This window comes from Myotis brandtii, unplaced genomic scaffold (genome assembly GCF_000412655.1).
Source record: "Myotis brandtii unplaced genomic scaffold, ASM41265v1 scaffold358, whole genome shotgun sequence".
NCBI lineage: Eukaryota > Metazoa > Chordata > Mammalia > Chiroptera > Vespertilionidae > Myotis > Myotis brandtii.
In genome coordinates, this window is record NW_005363772.1 from 3,416,277 (window position 1) to 3,436,788 (window position 20,512).

At 37.3% G+C, this 20,512-nt stretch overlaps 2 protein-coding genes across 11 annotated transcripts in view; one reads left to right on the forward strand and one right to left on the reverse strand.

Moving 5' to 3' along the window:
* The window catches only part of ASUN (asunder spermatogenesis regulator), a 28,680-nt gene that overhangs the window by 6,424 nt on the left and 1,744 nt on the right, over window positions 1-20,512 (reverse strand). Inside the window, exons 1-16 of one of the 10 annotated variants that reach the window (XM_014544272.1) lie at window positions 18,257-18,766; window positions 17,708-17,752; window positions 17,057-17,292; window positions 15,540-15,614; window positions 14,722-14,924; window positions 14,282-14,362; window positions 12,643-12,733; window positions 10,575-10,703; window positions 10,421-10,444; window positions 8,733-8,817; window positions 4,329-4,418; window positions 4,068-4,157; window positions 2,586-2,764; window positions 1,274-1,444; window positions 875-1,029; window positions 360-590 (exon numbers count right to left, since the gene is read on the reverse strand). In XM_014544272.1, coding sequence (XP_014399758.1) covers window positions 360-590; window positions 875-1,029; window positions 1,274-1,444; window positions 2,586-2,764; window positions 4,068-4,157; window positions 4,329-4,418; window positions 8,733-8,817; window positions 10,421-10,444; window positions 10,575-10,703; window positions 12,643-12,733; window positions 14,282-14,362; window positions 14,722-14,924; window positions 15,540-15,614; window positions 17,057-17,281 — 1,829 coding nt within the window. In that variant the 5' untranslated portion in view covers window positions 17,282-17,292; window positions 17,708-17,752; window positions 18,257-18,766. Of the gene's footprint in view, window positions 1-359; window positions 591-874; window positions 1,030-1,273; window positions 1,445-2,585; window positions 2,765-4,067; window positions 4,158-4,328; window positions 4,419-8,732; window positions 8,818-10,420; window positions 10,445-10,574; window positions 10,704-12,642; window positions 12,734-14,281; window positions 14,363-14,721; window positions 14,925-15,539; window positions 15,615-17,056; window positions 17,293-17,707; window positions 17,753-18,096; window positions 18,799-19,524; window positions 19,837-20,512 lie in introns of those variants that run through there. The other 9 variants (XM_014544273.1, XM_014544276.1, XM_014544271.1 and 6 more) reach the window with 9 other exon arrangements.
* Window positions 18,941-20,512, forward strand: part of FGFR1OP2 (FGFR1 oncogene partner 2) — a 22,326-nt gene continuing 20,754 nt past the window's right edge. Inside the window, exon 1 of the mRNA XM_014544280.1 lies at window positions 18,941-19,193. The gene's annotated coding sequence lies outside the window, so the exon portion shown is untranslated. The remainder of the gene's footprint in view (window positions 19,194-20,512) is intronic.

The window sequence follows — 20,512 nt, forward strand, 5'->3', positions numbered from 1 at the left end:
ACTTCCAAGGCAGTAATCTTATGCTAAATGCCTGGCATATCACAAGTATTCAATAATATTTACTGACAAAGAAATAAAACTATGTCTTTGATATTCATAAAACATAAATACTGACACCAAAATGTCCTAAATTATAATTTTCACAAGTTAATTAGGATAAAAATTAAACACTATCTTTGCCCCTAATCGTAAATAAAATCATTAAGTCTAAGATCTTTTCGATTTTAAGAATGACAAAATCTTAGTTATAAATGAAATAAATACATATTAAATGAACTTCTATTAAATGAGGGTTGATCTATATGCAGAATGTGATATGCCAAAAGGCACCATGGTGCTATATTAATATCAAAAATCACCTCTCTAAATCTTGCCAAGTCTTCTCCTGTTCATAATCTTTTACTGCTTTCTCTGACTTGTCCTCTTTGTCCTCCCTCTTTCTTCCTCGTTTCTTTCGTTCTTCTTCTTCTGGGGGTTTGCTCCTACAGGCCATCAGACATTCCAAGACCCTTTGATGTTTCTCCGAGTTATTGATATGGGCTCTCACAAGGGTTTCTAATTCATTCCACATGATACGGTATTGTTCATCTCTGAAGTAAAGATTTAAAATAACAATCTTAGAAATACTCTTTAAATAATATTAAAATGTCACTTTCTACTGGTAAAGTAAAAGGAAATCATTAAACATGGACTTATTTTCTCTTCGTAAACATAAGGGTACAATTTTCAGTTATAATGTATCCAATTCTGCTATTCTATAGCATTTCACCTCAATTATATGTATATATACACATCCATAAACATAATTTACATATGGAATAACTTAAAATATACTATGTATCAAGTCAATATGATATATAAAGAAAAAAATTACCTTTTAGGGCCTTTTCCTCTTGTACCCACTGTGGAAATAGGTAGAGGATCATTTTTTCTTTCCATATCAACTAAGTTGTATATTGTTTTTTGACAGTTTAACACATCTTCTTCTGTCAAAGATTCTTTCACAATAACACTGGCTAATGGAACTACCTGTCACATTTAAAAAAAACAAACCAAGAAAATCTGTCTTGAAAAACAAATATCAAAGCATGTAGGCAGAACTTCAATTGATTTTAAACATCACTGTGGCGAGATCATATATAACTTTCACTTCAATTTTCTGTTACTATTTAACTGTAGTAAACTCAGATATTTTATTCTTTGCTTCAGAAATGGTCTCTGAAAAGAATATATAAATAATCTAGAAGAGCAGTTGAAACTATTTAACACTTACCGCTTGCATGTTAAAAATGGTGGTTTGAGAAATAATCATAGGCCAGTAACGGGTGTGTTTTTCTAACTGATCTTTTGCTCGTTCCAAAGGGATCTCAAGACTTCCATCGATTTTATATCTGGGGTCTAGAAAAGGAGTTAATCTGTTTTCCCTCATAAATTCACCAAAATCCTAATGATAACCAAATAAGATAAAATTAGAAACTATTTTCTAATGTTTCAGTATGGATTACATGTAACAGTCTGTTTCCCTGATGTCTTCTGTCCTGTGATATGCAACAAAGCATTTTCTCCTACAGCTCCCCCTACCACCCACTTTTCTTCACTTCTATAATTTAACTCTTTTGTATCATAAACAGAAAAAAGAATTAGTGAATCACTCTTTGAATGATGGAATTATAAGTAATTTATAGTCTTTCTTTTAAATATATCTATATCTCTAAATTTTCTACAATAAATATTTATTAGTTTCCTCCTTATTAACAAAATTTAAATAATAAAGAAAAGCCTAATCAAAAACAATTACTTACAGTATATAACACTTTGGCTTACAAAGTATGCACTCATACACATCAATCACATTTAATTTTCACAACCACCTCAAAAAAAAGACAGCAATATGCCGAAACCGGTTTGGCTCGGTGGATAGAGTGTCGGCCTGTGGACTGAGGGGTCCTGGGTTCGATTCCGGTCAGGGGCATGTACCTGGGTTGCGGGCACATCCCCAGTGGGAGATGTGCAGGAGGCGGCTGATCAATGTTTCTCTCTCATCGATGTTTCTAACTCTTTATCTCTCTCCCTTCCTCTCTGTAAAAAATCAATAAAATATATTTTAAAAAAAGATAGCAATAAAATACCGAATATAAATTAGGAGAGGAGGAGTGAAAAATTAAAATCAGAACAATGGAATTTCTACCAAAAATAGAAACAAATTTTTTTGTAGGCATCCTTAAATAACACAAAAATTTAGTGTTATTTCAAATTAGCAGCAATCTAATTGAAATGTTTTGTTTGCCATTTAAGTTACTAGAAATAAAGTTCCACTTAAAATATTAGCTCAAGTCAATTTCTATTCTTTTCTATAATTCCAGTATGTCAATGTTATTCAGATACTTCTAAGTATACACTGAATACATAAGGAAGACTACAGATTGATAAACCGCTCTTTCAAGCAAGTACTGCTAATTAAAATAAATAATCAACTTCTCAAACTCCTTTTCGTCACAGATCTTAGCATATAATAGGCATTCAATAACTACTTGCTGAATGAGAATACACTCAAATCATAAAATTTATAGATATTAGAGTCTTACTGTGATCCGGTAGTCTGTAACTCTTCCTCCACATCCTTCACTAATTGAAGGCGGATCTTCTAGAATGGATCGAGAACTACTCAGGACGTGCAAAAATATCTCTCCTCCATGGCTACTAAGCATATGACTGATGACTTTGGAACCTGACTTTCGTGGTTGTTCCAATAAAACAGAACGACCTGTCAAAAGTAATGAAATTCAAACGGGCTCTTATTTTTTCCCCTAAGGTTTATGTCTAGATTTTTTCATTTTGTTTATTAACCCTCATATTTTAACCAGCACTGCTAATTTAGTTTTTCTGTGTTTCAAGTTCAAAAAGTCTGAATTCTAGCCTCAGCTTTCTCTTGGTCACTCCAAGCTTACATAGTTATACAGGTGGTTTTCCAACATAAATATAGTGGTCTCTAATATAATGTTTGGTTATATTCTTCATTCAATTACAAGTTCATATGAAATTTTTCTCTTGGACATCAAGAAGAAAAGTGAGACAAGTGTTGGATAACCCTCAAGTTGTCAAAGCTATAAAACATTTGGAGGAGAAAATAAAGTCTAAATTCACTTCCACAATACCTACTTATCAGCATTATTATTGTAACTACTTTCTATTTCACATGACCAAATGTTATTTAATCTGGACTTTACATAGTCTGATAATCAAATTGTGCTTAATATAACTATGAAAATAATCTTATGATAAAGGCTGGCCAACTCATCTTATCAGTGATTCAAAAACTGAGTTGATCATAAGACTCTATTAAGAGGAGCTATTAGAGTTTAGATTTAGTAAATGAAATCCAATAATTTGGTTTTCTAAAGAATTTTTTCAGGCCCTGGCTGGGTAGCTTTAGTTAGAGTGTTGCTCTGATATGCCAAGGTTGCAGGTTTGATCCCCGGTCAGGAAACATACAACAATCAACCAATGAATGCATAAGTGAGTGGAACAACAAATTGATGTCTCTCTCTTTCTCTCTCCCTCTCTCTTTCTCTCCATTCCTCTCTCTAAAATCAATAAATAAAAATTTTAAAAATAAATTTTTTTCACACAAGGAAACCAGGGATTTAAGGCCATGTGTGTAAGAATAACATAGTATAATATTTAAAATGTTTATGGTAAAGGTATAGTGTTCAAAGAAAAATAAGTCCATATACACTGTATAATTTAAAATTCAATAGGCCAACATAATGGTCTGTACTATATACTATCTGAAAAACAAAACATGCAGACTTTAATGGTAAAATTTTAAATTAAAAATACCAAAAGAATATATAAATAAAACTTACTTGGATACAATAGCCTGAAAGACATAAAGTCATCTTAATTTTAAACATTAGTAAACTAGTTAAGGGTATTTATAATTATATAACTTTAAAGCAGTTCTGGGAAATAAAATGGTTAAACTATGTTGAAAAAAATGGCTTTTCCAGAGTTCATGACTTCCCTTGTAATAATCTCAGTCAAAACAATTAAATGATGAAAGTTACCATTTAGAAGAAAATTAGTAAGGCAGGAAGAAGGTCTACTATTTACATCTACAGGTGAAATTCGATAAGCGCCAGTGCAATAGTGTAATTCTGAAATAGAAGAAAATACTGATTTCAAAGAATATAAACGAATATTTCCACAAAAGAGAAAAAAACACATACTTGTTTCTTAAAGCCATATAACAATGAAAAACAAAAACTCCAAAAAAAGCAAATTAATGAGCCCTTTGTAACACTTTAAGAAACTTTTAAAATACCTACCGATGTTATTTGTCCTGGGTGTGCACCATTTTAATGTTATTGTTTCTTTAAACGAGCCTTCTCTACTGCTACCACCTAAGTGGGTATCACCTTTAAAAATGAGTCAGAGAAACAGTAACATTACATTAAGACCATAAACTTCAAATTGTTTACCCAAGATTTCTGAAAGAGTTTAAATTTTATAAAATACCTCTGGGAGAACATTTTTTTATGAAGTCTCCTAGAAAAATACCAAATAGAGTTTGGATATTACCTATGATTAAAGTAAGTATTTGATTTCCCGCTAAATTTCTCATTAATTTAATCATCCCAATCACTGCACTGAAAGGCAATAGCAAAACTTTTTGAATTTTTTTTTTTTTTTAATGTGGAACGCTTCACGAATTTGCATGTCATCCTTGCGCTGGGGCCATGCTAATCTTCTCTGTATCGTTCCAATTTTAGTATATGTGATGCCGAAGCGAGCACACTTTTTGAAATTTTAAGACTGCAATTGCTCCCTTCTGTCACCATCTAAATATATAAAAGCCAAACGACCGGAACGTTGGAAGGACCAGAACAACCGGTAGCTATGATGTACACTGCGGCGGCCAACCAGCCTGATTGGAGCCCTGATCAGCCCTCCCAACCACCCGTGGCCCCTCCCCGGCCGGTCCCACCCCCAACCCCCAATCGGGGGCATGGCTGGCCAACCTCCTGCGTCCCCGCCCCGCTGCTGGTCTGGCCCGATCGGCCCCCATCAGGGCAGGCCGGCCGAACCACACCCATACATGAATTGGTGCACCAGTCCTCTAGTCCTATATAATAAAAGGCTAATATGCAAATCGACTGAAGGCAAAACGACCAGTTGCTATGATGCACACTGACTACTAGCGGGCAGACGCTCAACGCAGGAGCTGCCCTCTGCTGGTCAGTGCACTCCCACAGGGGGAGCGCCGCTCAACCAGAAGCCGGGCTCATGGCTGGTGAGCGCAGCAGCGGTGGCAGGAGCCTCTCCCGCCTCTGCGGCAGTGCTAAGGATGTCCTACTGACAGTTTAGGCCTGCTCCCCAAGGAGAGGGCCTAAGCTGGCAGTAGGACATCCCCCGAGGGCTCCTGGACTGCGAGAGGACACAGGCCGGACTGAGGGATGCCCCCCAGAGTGCACAAATTTCATGCACTAGGCCTCTAGTTAAATAATAAAATAAGTACTTAAAAAAAGCTTCAGGAATCTAAAATGCACTAGTTATACTGAATCCTAATGAATTTATGAGCAGAAACATAAAATTAGGGACCTAGAAAGTTACGAATGTATAATACTTAACAGTAAGCATTTTTTGCCTAAATGCAGTCTACAGTAAACAGATATTAATAAAACTAGAGGCCCAATGCACAAAATTCATGCAAGAGTAGGCCTTCCTTCCCCCGGCTGACAGCAACGGCTTCCCTCTGGCACCCGGGACCCGGGCTTCCTTCCCATCCCCGACTTCATCGGGAAGGTCATTTGGTCTAATTAGCATATTACACTTTTATTATTATAGATGATAATGAATAAATGCAAACTATAAAATTGACAAAGCTCTAAAGGAGATATATTGAGCGCTATGAGGGACTTTCCAGAGAGATTTGACCTATGTTGAGACAACAGGGAAGGCTGCTTCGAGAAGTAAAAGTAACTTGAGTTCTAAAAGGGTGAAGTGAAAATAACTAAAGAAATGAAGGAGAGTATTCACGCAAGGAAAACAGCAGATGCCAAAATATTGTGGCAGGTGAGAGCATGAAGAGTTTCAGGGCCTTTTAAGACATTTAAAATTGTTTTTATTTTAAGGGCAACAGAAAAGCATTAGAGGGTTTTAAGGTAAGGGGAGTATGTCCTGATTCACATCGTGAAAGATATTCTAGTTAGCAGGTCGAGTAGCTAGACACACCATTAAGGAGGCTATTATAGGTACTAGGTAAGAAAATATTAGGCTGGACTATTAATAGGGAGATGTAATAGTAATGGATATGCAGATGTAAATGTATGAGAGATACTTTGGTAGATAAAATCAAGTAAATGTGATCATATGCAAATATAAAGAGCCATCTGAAGACAAAACAGCCATCTACAAGCCAATGAGAGAGGCTCCAGAAGAAATCAACTGCATAGTCAACCTGATCTTGCATTTCTAGCCTCCAGAACAGAAAATACATTTTCTGTTGTTTAAGCCAAAAGAAAAAAGAGAATATGGTGATAGATTAGATATGAAGAATGACAGAGAGATGTCTTAAAGCTGACTCTGAGGTTTCTGCCTTATATAACTGAATAGGCAATAGGGTCATTCACTGAAAGAGGGCAAAGTTCGTAGGTTGTTTTGAGTATATTGAGTAATAGGTGCCTAAGAGACATCTTTTAATACACCTAACTTACTGAACATCATAGCTTAGCCTAGCCTACCTTAAATGTGCTCAGAACGCAATATCCAAAAAATGCTGGCAACACAGCACACTGTACAGTATCGGTTGTTTAACCTCGAGATCAAGAGGCGGACTGGGAGCTACAATTTGCTGCTGCTGCTCAGCATCACGAGAGTGTCATACTACACATCTTGAGCCCGGGAGAAGGTCAAAATTCAAAGTGAATGAGTATCACTTTCTCACCATCATAAAGTTGAAAAATATAAAAATCGTAAGTCAAACCATTGTAAGTTGTGGACCCTCTGTATAGACCTGAAGCTTAGAGAAGATATCTGGGCTAACGTATAGGCCTACTCATCAAAATCCAGCTCTAATATCACCTCCTCTGTAAAGCTTGCCTGACTCAGAGATATAATTACATGCAAACCCTGTGTTCCCACACATCTCTGTCCCTATTGCTACTATAGCATTTTGCATATGGTGTCCATGTCAATCAACAACTATTTTAGAGGAAAAGGTTGTGTTACAAAGAATATTTTTACTATTTTTCTAAGTTTTAAAAATAAACATATTAAAAACTGATATTATCTCACAGATTCTTAGTAATTTCCATATATTATATTTTCAAAAACAAGTTATTTACATTCCTTTGTTAAACATGAATACATTTATTTACCTTAATAGTTTTTCTCCTGTTAGAAATTTTTGTTTAGAAATGGGTGGAATATTACAGTTCATCTAATCTAGCTTTATTTATTTACTTATTTATTTTCTTGATAATCCTCACCCATGGATTTTTTTTATTGACTTTTAGAGAGAGTGGAAGGGAGGAGGAGAGGGAGAGGGAGAGGGAGGGGGAGAGAGGGAAAGGGAGGGAAGGAAAAAGGGGGGAGGAGAGAGAGAGAGAGAGAGAGAGAGAGAGAGAGAAAGAAAAACTTTGATGTGAGAGAGACACATCAACTGGTTGCCACCAGCACACACTCCAACCAGGACCAGGGATTGAGCCTGCAACTGAGGTATGCCCTTGACTGGAATTGAACCTGGAACCCTTCAGGCTGCAGGCCAACGCTCTATTCACTAAGCTAAACTGGCTAGGGCTAACATCTATAATAATAAAAGCGTGATATGCTAATTAGACCAGACAGTCGAACAACCTTCCGGGCGTCCTTCCAGACGAAGCCCCTGCAGCAGGGGCTGAGGCAAAGGTGGCTAGGGGTGATCAGGCAGGCAGGCGAGTGGTTAGAGGTGATCAGGCAGGCATGCAGAGTGGTTAGGGGCAATCCGGCAGGCAGGTGAGTGGTTAGGGACGATCGGCAGGCAGGCGAGTGGTTAGGGGCGATCAGGCAGGCAGGCGAGTGGTTAGGAGCCAGTGGTCCCGGATTGTGAGAGGGATGTCCGACAGGATCAGGCCTAAACCAGCAGTTGGACATCCCACGAGGGGTCCTGGATTACGAGAGAGTGCAGACCAGGCTGAGGGACACCAACCCCAGCGTGCACGAATTTCGTGCACTGGGCCTCTAGTCTTTAATATATAAGTACATAAACTGAAGTGTAGAAACACATAGGATTTGCTAGCTGGTGGCAAAGCTTTGGCTAAAACTGTTATCTCCTAGCTCCAGAGTCCTAAACCATGCTGATACGGCTGCGGAAATCTGTTTTGGGAGAAAAAAACCTACTGAGTCACATACTTTTTAGAGGAAAAAAATATCACTAAATTTCAAAACAACTGATTTATATCCGGGCTTATAAGTTGTAAGTCAATCACCCTTTCAAGTTGGCTCCTATTCTTTTCCCTTTCCCAAGGCGGTTTGCCTAGAAAAGAAAAACTATGACATGACTTCAATGGCTCTCTATCACAATAGCTTAGTCTTAGTTCCATGACCATTAATAGGTGACATTGTCAAATAAGTTTGGAAAGGAATGAACTAAAGTCAATCAGGTTTGTTTACTGAAGAGCACCTCAAAGTTGTTTGTAAGCTTCCATATGTTAGATCTCACAAATTAAGACTTTCCAGTGTCTCTTACTCACCACTTTTCAAGAAATCTACATGTGCATCTTTGTGATGAAGTAACTCCACATCATAATTGGCAGATGTGTTAGCATGTTGTTCTTCCTTAAAGCAAAATTTAAAATCACTTGGTTTTGTTTTCCAAAGAATGAAGTTATTTATTAACTATTAATTTTGCTCTTTGTTTACAATGAAATAAAATACACTGGACGAAAATTATCTACAATAATGGTATAGTTTGCTCAGTAATTAATCTATTTAAAGATGCAACAGTTTTCCACTGAAATATAAACTATTAAAAAACTACTCGCTATATATCAGTAATACAGTATCTAATTATTTTTCTTATATTATGTCATGAATTAACACATGATTAATCCAGAAATTTTAGAAATTTTTTTACTCCAAATGCACTGTCTTGTGCAAATATACACAAATTGTAAACAAATATAATGCAATTGAAATAGTTTATATATATTGAAAGTGAAATCATTGTTTAAAGGAGGAAGCAGCATCTTTAAATACCTACAATAAATTAACAAATGTCAATCATATAAAACAGCAAATACTGACTAATAAACAAGTTTATTAGTTTTCCTAAATAGTAAACAGGAATTTTGATATTATCTATTTACAAGAAAAAAACAGATTGAAGAAAGAATCACACCAGCAGCACACAAATATAATCAAATTATAAGAGCAAGGTACCTGTCACCCTCAGACTATTTTTTCTTATAACTCATGAAATTATATGCACTGAGTGGCCAGATTATTATGACTGGCCAGATTATTATGACCACCCCATCAGTACTTCATTGACACTTCCAAAAATACTGAATATTGAAAACTTCCTAAGCAAATACTCTCAAGGTTTTATTATCATCATTATTTGCATAACTAATTCACTTCATTGTACTGATGGGGTGGTCATAATAATCTGACCGGTCATACAATCTGGCCACTCAGTGTATAATAAAGTACACCTATTACGCTACTTTACTTGTTGTTTCTACACCCAAACCATTCTATGGGTTAAAGTTACAATTTCTATTAAAGAGCCAGGCAATGGTATAGGAGAAAATTAATAATCAAAGATGTTTCTATGCAATTTAGTGTTCATCATATGGTGGCAAAACAATGAAATTGGGACTTATAAGAAAGTCTCTTTGCATTTTTAGATATGATGGTTACTTTATTTATAAACATAATCAATAAAATTAAAATTAATTCCACTTAGTGAAAATTCATTTAAAGCTTATTATGGGCCAGGCATTGTGCTAGTTCTAGACAAGCTAATGATACTATGATGAAAAGGAACAGGTGGCAACAGGTTCCTAAGAATATCCATTAATAAAATCCTAAGACTCACACCTTTGGTTTTTCAGGTAAGGTAATAAACTTATTTAAAACTATGAGCTATTTTTCCTTAGTCAGACTTATTAGTTACAAACACCTTTATATTTGTTGGGCAAAAACAAAAATACAGAAAATAAAAGACCAACTAGAATACACAATGTAAGGAAAATCTAATAACACAACTGTCAGAAAAAGAATCACAGAAAAAGTGGTCGTTTAAGATAGAGATTATACTTTGATGAAAATAATGAGAACATAGTTAAAAACAAAAAAGCTGAGTGTTCTTATTAGAGAGAAAAATACAGCATTTTGTTCTGTGATCCTTTCTTGTTGCTTTTCAGTACTTACTGACCTGGTCAAAGACACTGAATGTGGGCTAGCAAAACAGAAAACATGATATGGGGAGAAAAATATTAAGGTTCAATTAAAATAAATAATATATGTCAAACAAATGTTTAAAAAGCAAAAACAGAGCTTTCAAAATAGCAGGAAAAAGAGCTGCCTACCTTCATTGGAATATTTGTAATAGTAGTTGAAGCCAAGTCAAAATGTTGCTGTACTAAAATATTTAATTTGGTAGCAAGATGCCGTCCTGCACGAACACTATGAACTTCGCTGGTTAAAACAGGGGACAACTACAGAAAAGTATGAGAAAAAAAAACCATCCATAAAACATTAATACACTGTAACTGAGTGCTAAATAGTTTACTTCAACCCATAAAAAGTGACTGTTTTCATTTTATAGAATTTGGAAAAATACAAAGGTCCATAAATTAACTATGGTCATTATTTTTTAAAATATATTTTTATTTATTTCAGAGAGGAAAAGATAGAAACATCAGCGATGAGAATCATTGATCAGCTGCCTCCTGCATACCCACTAATGGGGATCGAGCCTGCAACCCAGGCATGTGCCCTTGACTGGAATCGAACCCAGGACCCTTCAGTCTGCAGGACGATGCTCTATCCACTGAGCCAAACCGGCTAGGCACTAATGATCATTATTTTAGCAATAAATGTTCAGACAGTCATTCATTTATTCATTTAATAAATAGGTACCAAGCAGAATTTACTACATTATATGCTAGAAACTGTGTGAGCTCTTGGAGGATACAGCAGTGAACAGGCAAATTCCCTGTCCTCTTGAAACTTAGAGTTGTTGATTTAAATATATATTTTCATTTATAATTTTACTTCTATTTATCTATATGCAAAATGGATCTGAAGTGGCCCATAGAAATACTGTAGAAAAATAATTCATTTTGAGAAGACAACACCCGAAAGATAGAACTACTTAAAAGGAATGTGGAAATCACTACAAACATCATATTTTATCACCAATAACTATGATAAGGCAGCCAAACTTTACTTACAACAAGGTAACACAAAACTTTACTCATTCCAGGGTAAAAATATTTATTGTAAATAAGCTTTTTAGCTATCACAAAGTAAAGCCAACATATTGCCACATTATCAAAAGATGCAGGTACAAGTTAGTAAAAAGGGGGCTTATACTGGAAATCACCTAAAAACACAACAATAAAGCTAATGACCTAGCAATATCACTTAACTACCAAGCATTCATAGACTAAGGTAATACTTCACATGTTTATATTAAATAAGGCTAAGAGAAAAACCTGAACCTAAAAACATACACATTTAATACAATTAGGTAAATACATAGACCACTGATGGAGAATATTATGTGATGCAAATTCTTTTAACAATCAACAGATTTATCTTTTCCTTCAAAAATGTTCAAATCTATTTAAAAAGGAAAACCAAGGTTGGAAATTAGTTTTTTCCCCCATCTGATTGGGTAAAGTTAATTTCTATGTTACTAGAGTGTATTTTTATTAGAGTATATTACTTTTCTAATGAGGAAAAAAAAGACTTTTAAGGAATAAAACATCATTAAAGCAACTGAAACCCATCGCAATAATTGAAATTTTAGGAACAATGCAAACTATGTATGGTTTTACAACACATTTAATTAAATGTCAAAAGGCAAGCAAAAAAGAAAAAAAAATTTTAATCTACACCTGAGGATATGTTTTTATATATTTTAGAGAGAGGAAGGGAGAGAGAGAAACATTGATCCGTTGCTTCCTATACACACCTCGTCTGGGGACTGAACCCGCAACCTAGGTATGTGCCCTGACCAGGAATTGAAACCAAAACCTTTTGGTACAGGATGACGCTCCAAACAACTGAGCCACTCAGACAAGGCTAAACAGAAAACACTTATAAAATGTACTATTATAACACAAAGAACCAAACTAGGTGTTTTGCTATACAGGTTCTTTGAAACTGTAAATACAGGGTATGGCAAAAGTAGGTTTATAGTTGTTCTGATAAAAAAATACAATAATTAATAAATAACACAATAATTAATAAATAATAATGCAAAATAATAAACTATGTGTTTCGTGTACTTACAACTATAAACCTGCTTTGCCCCACCTTGTATTTTCTTGGCAGAAAATGTTGGCAATGTGATCATTATAATGCTAACCCGTGTCAGCATTTATTATTAACTAAAAATGATCTTTTCTCTATTACTTCTGCACTTACCTCTTTTTTGGAACGATCGGATACAAGGCTGTCTTCACCAACAGGGTAGGTATGGATCAAAACCAGCTCACACTTCTGAATCTGCATGAGACTTAAAGAAAAACTTTCACTTAGAATATAAAAATACATACTATTCTTATAAATATGGACACAAATATCCTCAACAAATTGCTACTAGCAAACCAAATTGAGCAACATATAAAAATAATTATACATCATGACCAAGGGCACTATCTCAAGAATGCAAAGTTGATTTAAAATCCAAAAATTAATTAATGTGCATATCATATCAACAGAAAATTTTTTAAATCATATAATCTCCAAAAATACAAGAAAACACATTTGACAAAATCTAAGACCTTTTCAACAAACTAGAAGGAAACATCTTTAGGTAGATAAATGGCAGTAAAAAAAAATTTTTTTTTAATGTGGAAGTATATACCAAATGAGCAAGAGTTGAAAGTTTGCTTCTAGGAAGTGGGGAAAGACTGGAATGGAGATAACTGTTTTGCTTTTAGTAATAGGTGATGTTTTTAAACTATGTGCATTCAATGTAAAGATTCTAGGCAGATAAACTATTGAGAGTTATATTTACCAAAACAGCATATCTCTAATCAGATACTACTGTTAACACAAAAGCTAAATATTTAGAAAAACTGTATAATTGTTGTACTTGTATGAACATTAAATGAATAATTTATATTAATTAAATTCAAATGCAAAAAATAATTTTTGTGTTTAAAGGATAAAATAAAAAGAAAATTCTTATAATCAGGTATAATTTTCAATATATAACTGTCACAGAGAAAATTAATATATTGTGCATTAGTTTCCTTTTTACTAATGTTTCTTAAGGACAAAACCAGACAATACTAACCTTGACTTATAACTGATTATTCGAAGAATACAGAACTTGTAATGCTAAAAAGTTTCCCCCAACTTTTTATTTTAAAATTTCCAAACCTACAGAAAGGTTGAAATAACGATACTATTCAATGAATACTGATATATCCTTAAACTAGATTCACTAAGTGATAGCTATATTTGTTCTCTCTATATACCTAAATAGACATACACTTTTTTTATTATGCCATAGATAGTAAATTGCAAAGGAAATACTTCATTCCTAAATACCTCAGCATGCTTCTCCTAGTGAGAATAATCTTATTTATTAACAATAATACCAGTACTCCGCTTAAGGAGATTAATAATAGCTCAATCTAATTTAGACTCCACATTGCAACAGCCCAAAACATATTTTTAATAGCTTTTTGCTTTAAAAAAAATTCATATACTGCAATTCATTGTTTTGGTCCATAATGAATAATGCCACTGATAATTTATTCATTTTATAAATTTGAAAGAATATGAGAGCAAGCTATCAAAACAAATATGCATTATAAATTTATACATTATGTTATAGTTCTGATCACCTTTCCTATGGGGAAAAAAGTAAAATCTTAAAGTGAAAGGGAAAATAGGGAATAAAATTTATGACCGAACATATCTTTTGGCTAATTTGTAGAGTCAGAAGAGAATTCAAGAAAAATTTATGTTTCTATTAAAATTATTGAAATAATTAGAATGAAATATATGACTATAAAATTTAACATTTATTTCAAATGTAGATTATACTCACTGATCTGAATTTGCAGCAAGCTTGTTATGCTCATGAATCGTTTCCTGAACACAGTCCTCAAGCATTCGCACATGACTATCACTAGTGGCATAAAAAAGATACAACAAACTTAAAGGAATAAACAGTAAGAGAAAAAATTAAACACACTGTTCAGCTACAGGTATTTAACATTACTTCAGTAAGGATTGTTTTTAGGTGCTCATTCACAACACCAAGTAACCAAATGAAAAACTAGTGAGAAGTCAAATTAACCTACATGATGACAATCTAAAGTTTTCACTGAGATGAGTCTTTATTTTAGAATTGGATAAACAAAGCTTCAATACTAGAAAGGCCACTTGTGATACGTTTAAATGCTAACATATTGTCCCTACTTTTTAAAATAAAAGCCGTGAAAGAGTACAATTCCCTCTGTGAAAGAGTTACTGTTATTGTCTCACCTTTTTGCATTAGTAATGCAAATTATTCTCCCCCTATTGCCAACACGTTCTGCATTCTCCATTAGTAGAGTACGGGCCTCATGTTGGTATTCCGTAATTTTACAGAGGGTTTCCACTGCTGCAACGAGGCCATGTAGAATACTGCAGCATTCTGGATCTGCCCGTGGATTAGGGGGCCCAACAGCAGCTAATGCTGCCATTAGCTAAATAATGGGAAAACAATTATGGTGACAAGAGTATGCACAAGTCAGACAAAGACATCACAAGAAAAGTAAACTATAAACCAATATATCTTATAAATATGGATTCAAATATCCTCAACAAATTACTACTAGTAAACCAAATTGAGCAACATATAAAAATAATTATACATCATGACCAAGGGCACTATCTCAAGAATGCAAAGTTGATTTAAAATCCAAAAATTAATTAATGTGCATATCATATTAACAGAAAATTTTAAATCACATAATCTCCAAAAATACAAGAAAATGCATTTGACAAAATGTAAGACCTTTTCAACAAACTAGAAATAGAAGGAAACTTCTTTAAGTAGATAAATGGCAGTAAAATAATTTTTTTTTTTAAATATGGAAGTATATACTAAATGAGCAAGAGTTGAAAGTTTGCTTTCAAGTGGGGAAAGACTGGATTGGAGATAGCTGTTTCACTTTCAGTATTAGGTGATGTTTTTAAACAATGTGCATATATTATCCTATATTGATCAAAATTTTTAAATTATTTTTTATTAAAGTATTACTGAAACATCAATGATGAGAAATTTTCAAAAAGGCCACAGTTCAAAACCTGAATCATACCTCTTGCAAATTTTGGTCTTCTTGAGTCCAGGAATTTAAAACATGTGCTCCAGAGTCACTCACAATGAAATTCACCTAATAGATTTCAAATAAATCATTAGTACTCAACTTCAATTCCATCTGATCACATCATATTTAAAATGTAAAGTTTGCTACTAGTTAATAGTAAAAAGAATTAAAAATAAAATAATATGAGGTCTTTAGCACTGATTTGTTGATTGAGTCATTCATCCATTTTGTAAGTATAGAATGCCTAGTACATGTCAGGTGCTATTCTCAGCGCTGGAGTATGGGAATATAGTGAGGAATAAAACAGTTCTATCACAATGTGGGGAAAACAAGGTTTGGCAGGTGTGGTAAGATAAGAGAGCAGTGCAGGGAACCAACAAATAAACAAGATCATTTCAGAGTGATAAATGTGAAGAAAAAGATGGTTAGTTACTTCAGGTTGGTTGGACAGAGAAGGGCTCTCTACACAAGTTGCAACTGAAGGAAATTCAAAATGACCAAAAGAAATCAGCCATGGAAAGCGCTGGGGATAGAGAATTCCAGGTGTAGTGAACAGCAATCGCAAACGCCTTTAAGTGAGTACCCTTAAAAGGATGAAGTTCGGAGCAGACAGGAGAGCAGGAGATAAGCTCAAAAACAATAGGCAGTGGCCATAACACATAGGGCACTGAAAGTCAAAATAATTAATTTGGACTTTATTCTAAATTTTTAAGTAAAATTCAACAAAACAAAAATAGTATCACTGGGCCAGCATGGCTAAGTGGTTGAGTATCGACCTATGAACCAGGAGGTCATGGTTCAATTCCCGGTCAGGACACATGCCCAGGTTGAGGCCTCAATCCCCAGTGAGGGGCATGCAGGAGGCACCCAATCAATGATTCTTTCTCATCATTGATATTTCTATCTCTCTCTCCCTCTCTGAAATCAGTAAAAAAATCTTTAAAAAAAATATTATCAAGTAAGGTGAAATGAAATAATCGCACCCTTCTCCCAAAAGGAAACAGTCATCATTTGATATATTTTCTAATATATCACCACCTCAGCTTCATCTCCAACATGACAGTAATAAAAAAAAAAAAAAGGCTGATATTCAGATGGTACTAGTACATACCAGCACAGTCTGACAGACTGCTTACAGACAACATCCCTGCTGCTTAGGCTAGTAACAATCAACGGTCAGTGCCTGTTGCATTTTGGTGACTATATACTTTGAATACTATCCTAGTAATTAGAGTAGCTACCTTATAGGATTGTTGTGAGAATTAGAGGAGTTAATATACATGAAGCCCTTTGGAATACGCCTGGCACCCGTAAGTGCTTCATAATTGTTAGCTGTTACTGTTGGTCCCAACTAAATACACATGATATTTAATCCCAAAGGAGAAGTCTACATATCACATTTTTAAAGTGGTAAACAAACAGTTCTAAATTTACAGCAAATTCATATATAAAAAATGTTACAGGCAGTTAAGTACATTCCCCAAATTTTGCTTGTACTTCACACTCACCAGTTTTCTGAAAGGAAATATATCATACATTATTCTACAGTATTCCATGGAAGATTCTACTGAGCAAGTCCACAATGATTTAGATATAGGGGCCAATGGGATGATGCCTTGGGTCCTGTTCTTCACCAACATATCAAACTCAACATGTTGTCTGCATGATTCTGCCATGTAAGGGCAGTGATCCACAACAAAGACTGTTTTATGAGATTCAGAAAAAATCTTCATTTTGTTTTAACCTGTAAGGGATAAAATATATTAGCCAAATATCTTATACATAACATTTAAATCTTACATTATTTCTAATGTGTCTTTTCTTCAAGAAGATTTGGAAGATTCAGTATCCAAAGAAATGTGTTCAACAAAGGACAAGATTTAATGAGGTCCTGACCACAAAGTATCAATTCAAGGGATGAGCTACATCCTATTAAGCTGTCACTCTATCAGTCACAGGCAAAATTACAGTCCATACATATTTTTTTTTTTGCTTGTTGAATGAATTTAAAATGAGCAAAAGAAAATACTTTTACAAATAATTGTACTTGATCCCCTTACATAATACCAAACAATAATACACGACAAATACTTTTTTCAAACACACTTTTGATGATCCTCGCTAACTGACAGCAATCACATACAAATTCCCAAACTAACCCAAGTCAGCGGTTTTGAGCTTCCCTCCAAAAAGTCTCCAGACTTCTGAAAAGGGAAGGGGATAGAATTAACAGGAAACACAAGTGACAGCAATAGGGAAGACCAAAACACAACAGACATCTAACATAACTGCATATCGGGTCTTCGCATTCGGAAAAGGACCCCAAATTCACAATGCCCCCCTTAGCTTTCGAGCCACCGCAGTCATTGACCATGCAGAACAGTAAAACTTAGGTGCTACCAAGCGCCTGGCTGGGGAGGAGGAACTCTCTTAAAACTTTTTTTTATAAAAACTCCCTTGCTTCGTTAATAAAACCTTATGCTTAATAGACAATCCACATTCAAAAAGCACATGGTAAAAGCAGAAGTGTTCATGAACACGAACTGACTTTTTACGATCCTGCTATTGGCTTCTCCTTGCTTCCGCACGCATTTCCCCTTCATGCAAAACTCTTCTTGGAGGAATCGAGACACCCTCTGCGGGAGGGTGCGGGGTGGACAGCACAAGGTGAGCGGGTAGGGAAGACCTCAGGGCTGAGGTTAGCTTACTTTCGTGCCTGGTCCTGAAGTGGAAACGCACAGAGGCTATGGACCACGGCCGCTCAGGCAAAGGCTGCCGGTTGGGTGGGGAGGGCCAGCGCACGGTCAGGAGCGTCTGGTACCCACGGCAGGGGACTGGGCTTTCCCCCGCTCATCGCTCAGCACTCCGCTTCTTCCCCAGCTTCCTAAGTGCGGGAGCGCGCGCGCGTGCGCGCGAGCACGAACACTCACACACCGGGATCGCGCGTGCGCACAGGCCCGGCCAAGCCGCCCTTCCCCCTCGGTGGGCCAGACGCCCAGGTCGCTGAACGGGGAAGAGGGCGGAGCCAAGAGAAAAAAAAAATGCCTCCGACCCTCAAGATTTCCTACCCGCTAATTTTCCACCATCACCCATTGGGAAGTATGTTCCGGGCAACCTGAGAGCCTCCCCATCAGCGAAGTACCAACCACAACACCGGCTAAACCAGCCACGGGCCCTGAAGCGCAAGGCCCTCCCACCCGGGCTCCCCTTCTCGGTCTCTTCACCTAGGCCGGTTTCCCTGGCAAAACTCGCGAGACTTTGTGAGAAACCAAGCGAAAAAAACCCTGAGTAGGTTAACGGGGCGGGGCTTAGACTGGACCCGCCCCCACCTCTCGCGCAAGTCAGGGAGAAACTGCAAGTAAATCTCTTGGGTCAGCCCCCCCACGGTGACGCAAGGAAGGAAATCTCGCGAGGTTGGAGTGCTGGTGGGAGCGCTAGTCGGACGCGGTTCCCGGTCCAGTGATGGGGCCGAGCCCTGCGGACCCCCCAGTTGCCTACCGACTACCTCAGCCTTGTTCTAGGTCTGCTCGCTGAAGACGCCAAACAGGCGGAAGGACTCTGTCCCCTCGGGTGCCTAGGTCCCCGTTGGCAGAGGCTTTGAGTCTTGATCGCCACAGCTCACGGCTGCGAGGGACTGAGACCAGAGTAAGTGGAATAAACCCGGGGGCCAGAGCAGGCGGAGGGAGCCGTTAGCTTCCTTTCCCGGGGCCGTTCTGGTGCTTTGCTCCTCCTGAGCTACCGGTCGCCCGGCCCTCGGCGTTGCCCCCCGCCGGTTAGCCCCTCCGGGGAGCCTTACTTCCTCTCCCCGGCCTCAGGTCTGAGCTCCTCTTTCCGGGGCTGCGGTGCGGAAAGTTTAATGAAAAGCTTTGGCCCTGGCCCTCGGGACACACCTTCCGTCTGTTTTCTTGCTGCCTAACCCACCTGGGAGCTCACCGTTGAGGGGAGGGAAGGGGGACCCTTTCGGTTTTCACTTTACCTCTTTGCAGCATAGGACATGGAGAACTCTTTTCTCCTTCTTGAAACTGCCCTCCGAGGGTTGCTACTCCTTCCCTGGTTTTCTTCCTGCCCTTCTTCTGCATCCCATGATTGATAGTGGGTCCAGTCCTGCTGGCCAAGCTGGGAACCTGTGTCCTTGATTCTGCATTTCCACTCGCACTGCACTATGTTATTTCTTCTTTCCCCAGAATGGTGCAGGTGCCCTCCCCCAGCTAAGCTTCCCCACCATCATCCTTCCCAGTGAGTTATCGTTCTGGACTACACATCTGTTTATGTCGCTGCCTAAACTTTTTCAGTCACGGATTTTGCCGACAAAACTATTTACTGATGGTTAAGCAGCACCATTCAGGACCTTTTACTGTCAGTCCTAATCTAGTTTGCCTTCTTAGTCTCGTCTTGTTTCTCCAGATACCTTACTATCCGAACACACCAAGCAGCTGGCTGTAGCCCCAAAGATGTCGTGCACTTTCACAGTTGTGTGCCTTTGACATTTAAAATATATATGTGTGTGTGTGTGTATATATATATACACACACACACACACACACATATATATACACACACAAATACATATATATATATATACTAGAGGCCCAGTGCACAAAAATTTGTGCACTCAGGGGGGGGTGTCCCTCAGCCCGGCCTGTGCCCTCTCGCAGTCTGGGACCCCTTGGGAGATGTCCACCTGCTGGCTTAGGCCCGCTCCCCTGGAGGATTGGGCCTAAGATGGCAGTCAGACATCCCTTTGGCAGCCCGGCAGCCCTCGGGGGATGTCCACTTGCCAGCGGGGAGCAGGCCTAAGCTGCAGTCTGACATCCTTAGCGCTGCTGAGGAGGCAGGAGAGGCTCCCACCACCACCGCTGTACTGGCAGCCGTCAGCCTGGCTTGTGGCTGAGCAGAGCTCCCCCCATGTGAGAGCGCCCTGACCACCAGAGGGCAGCTCCTGCATTGAGTGTCTGCCCCCTGGT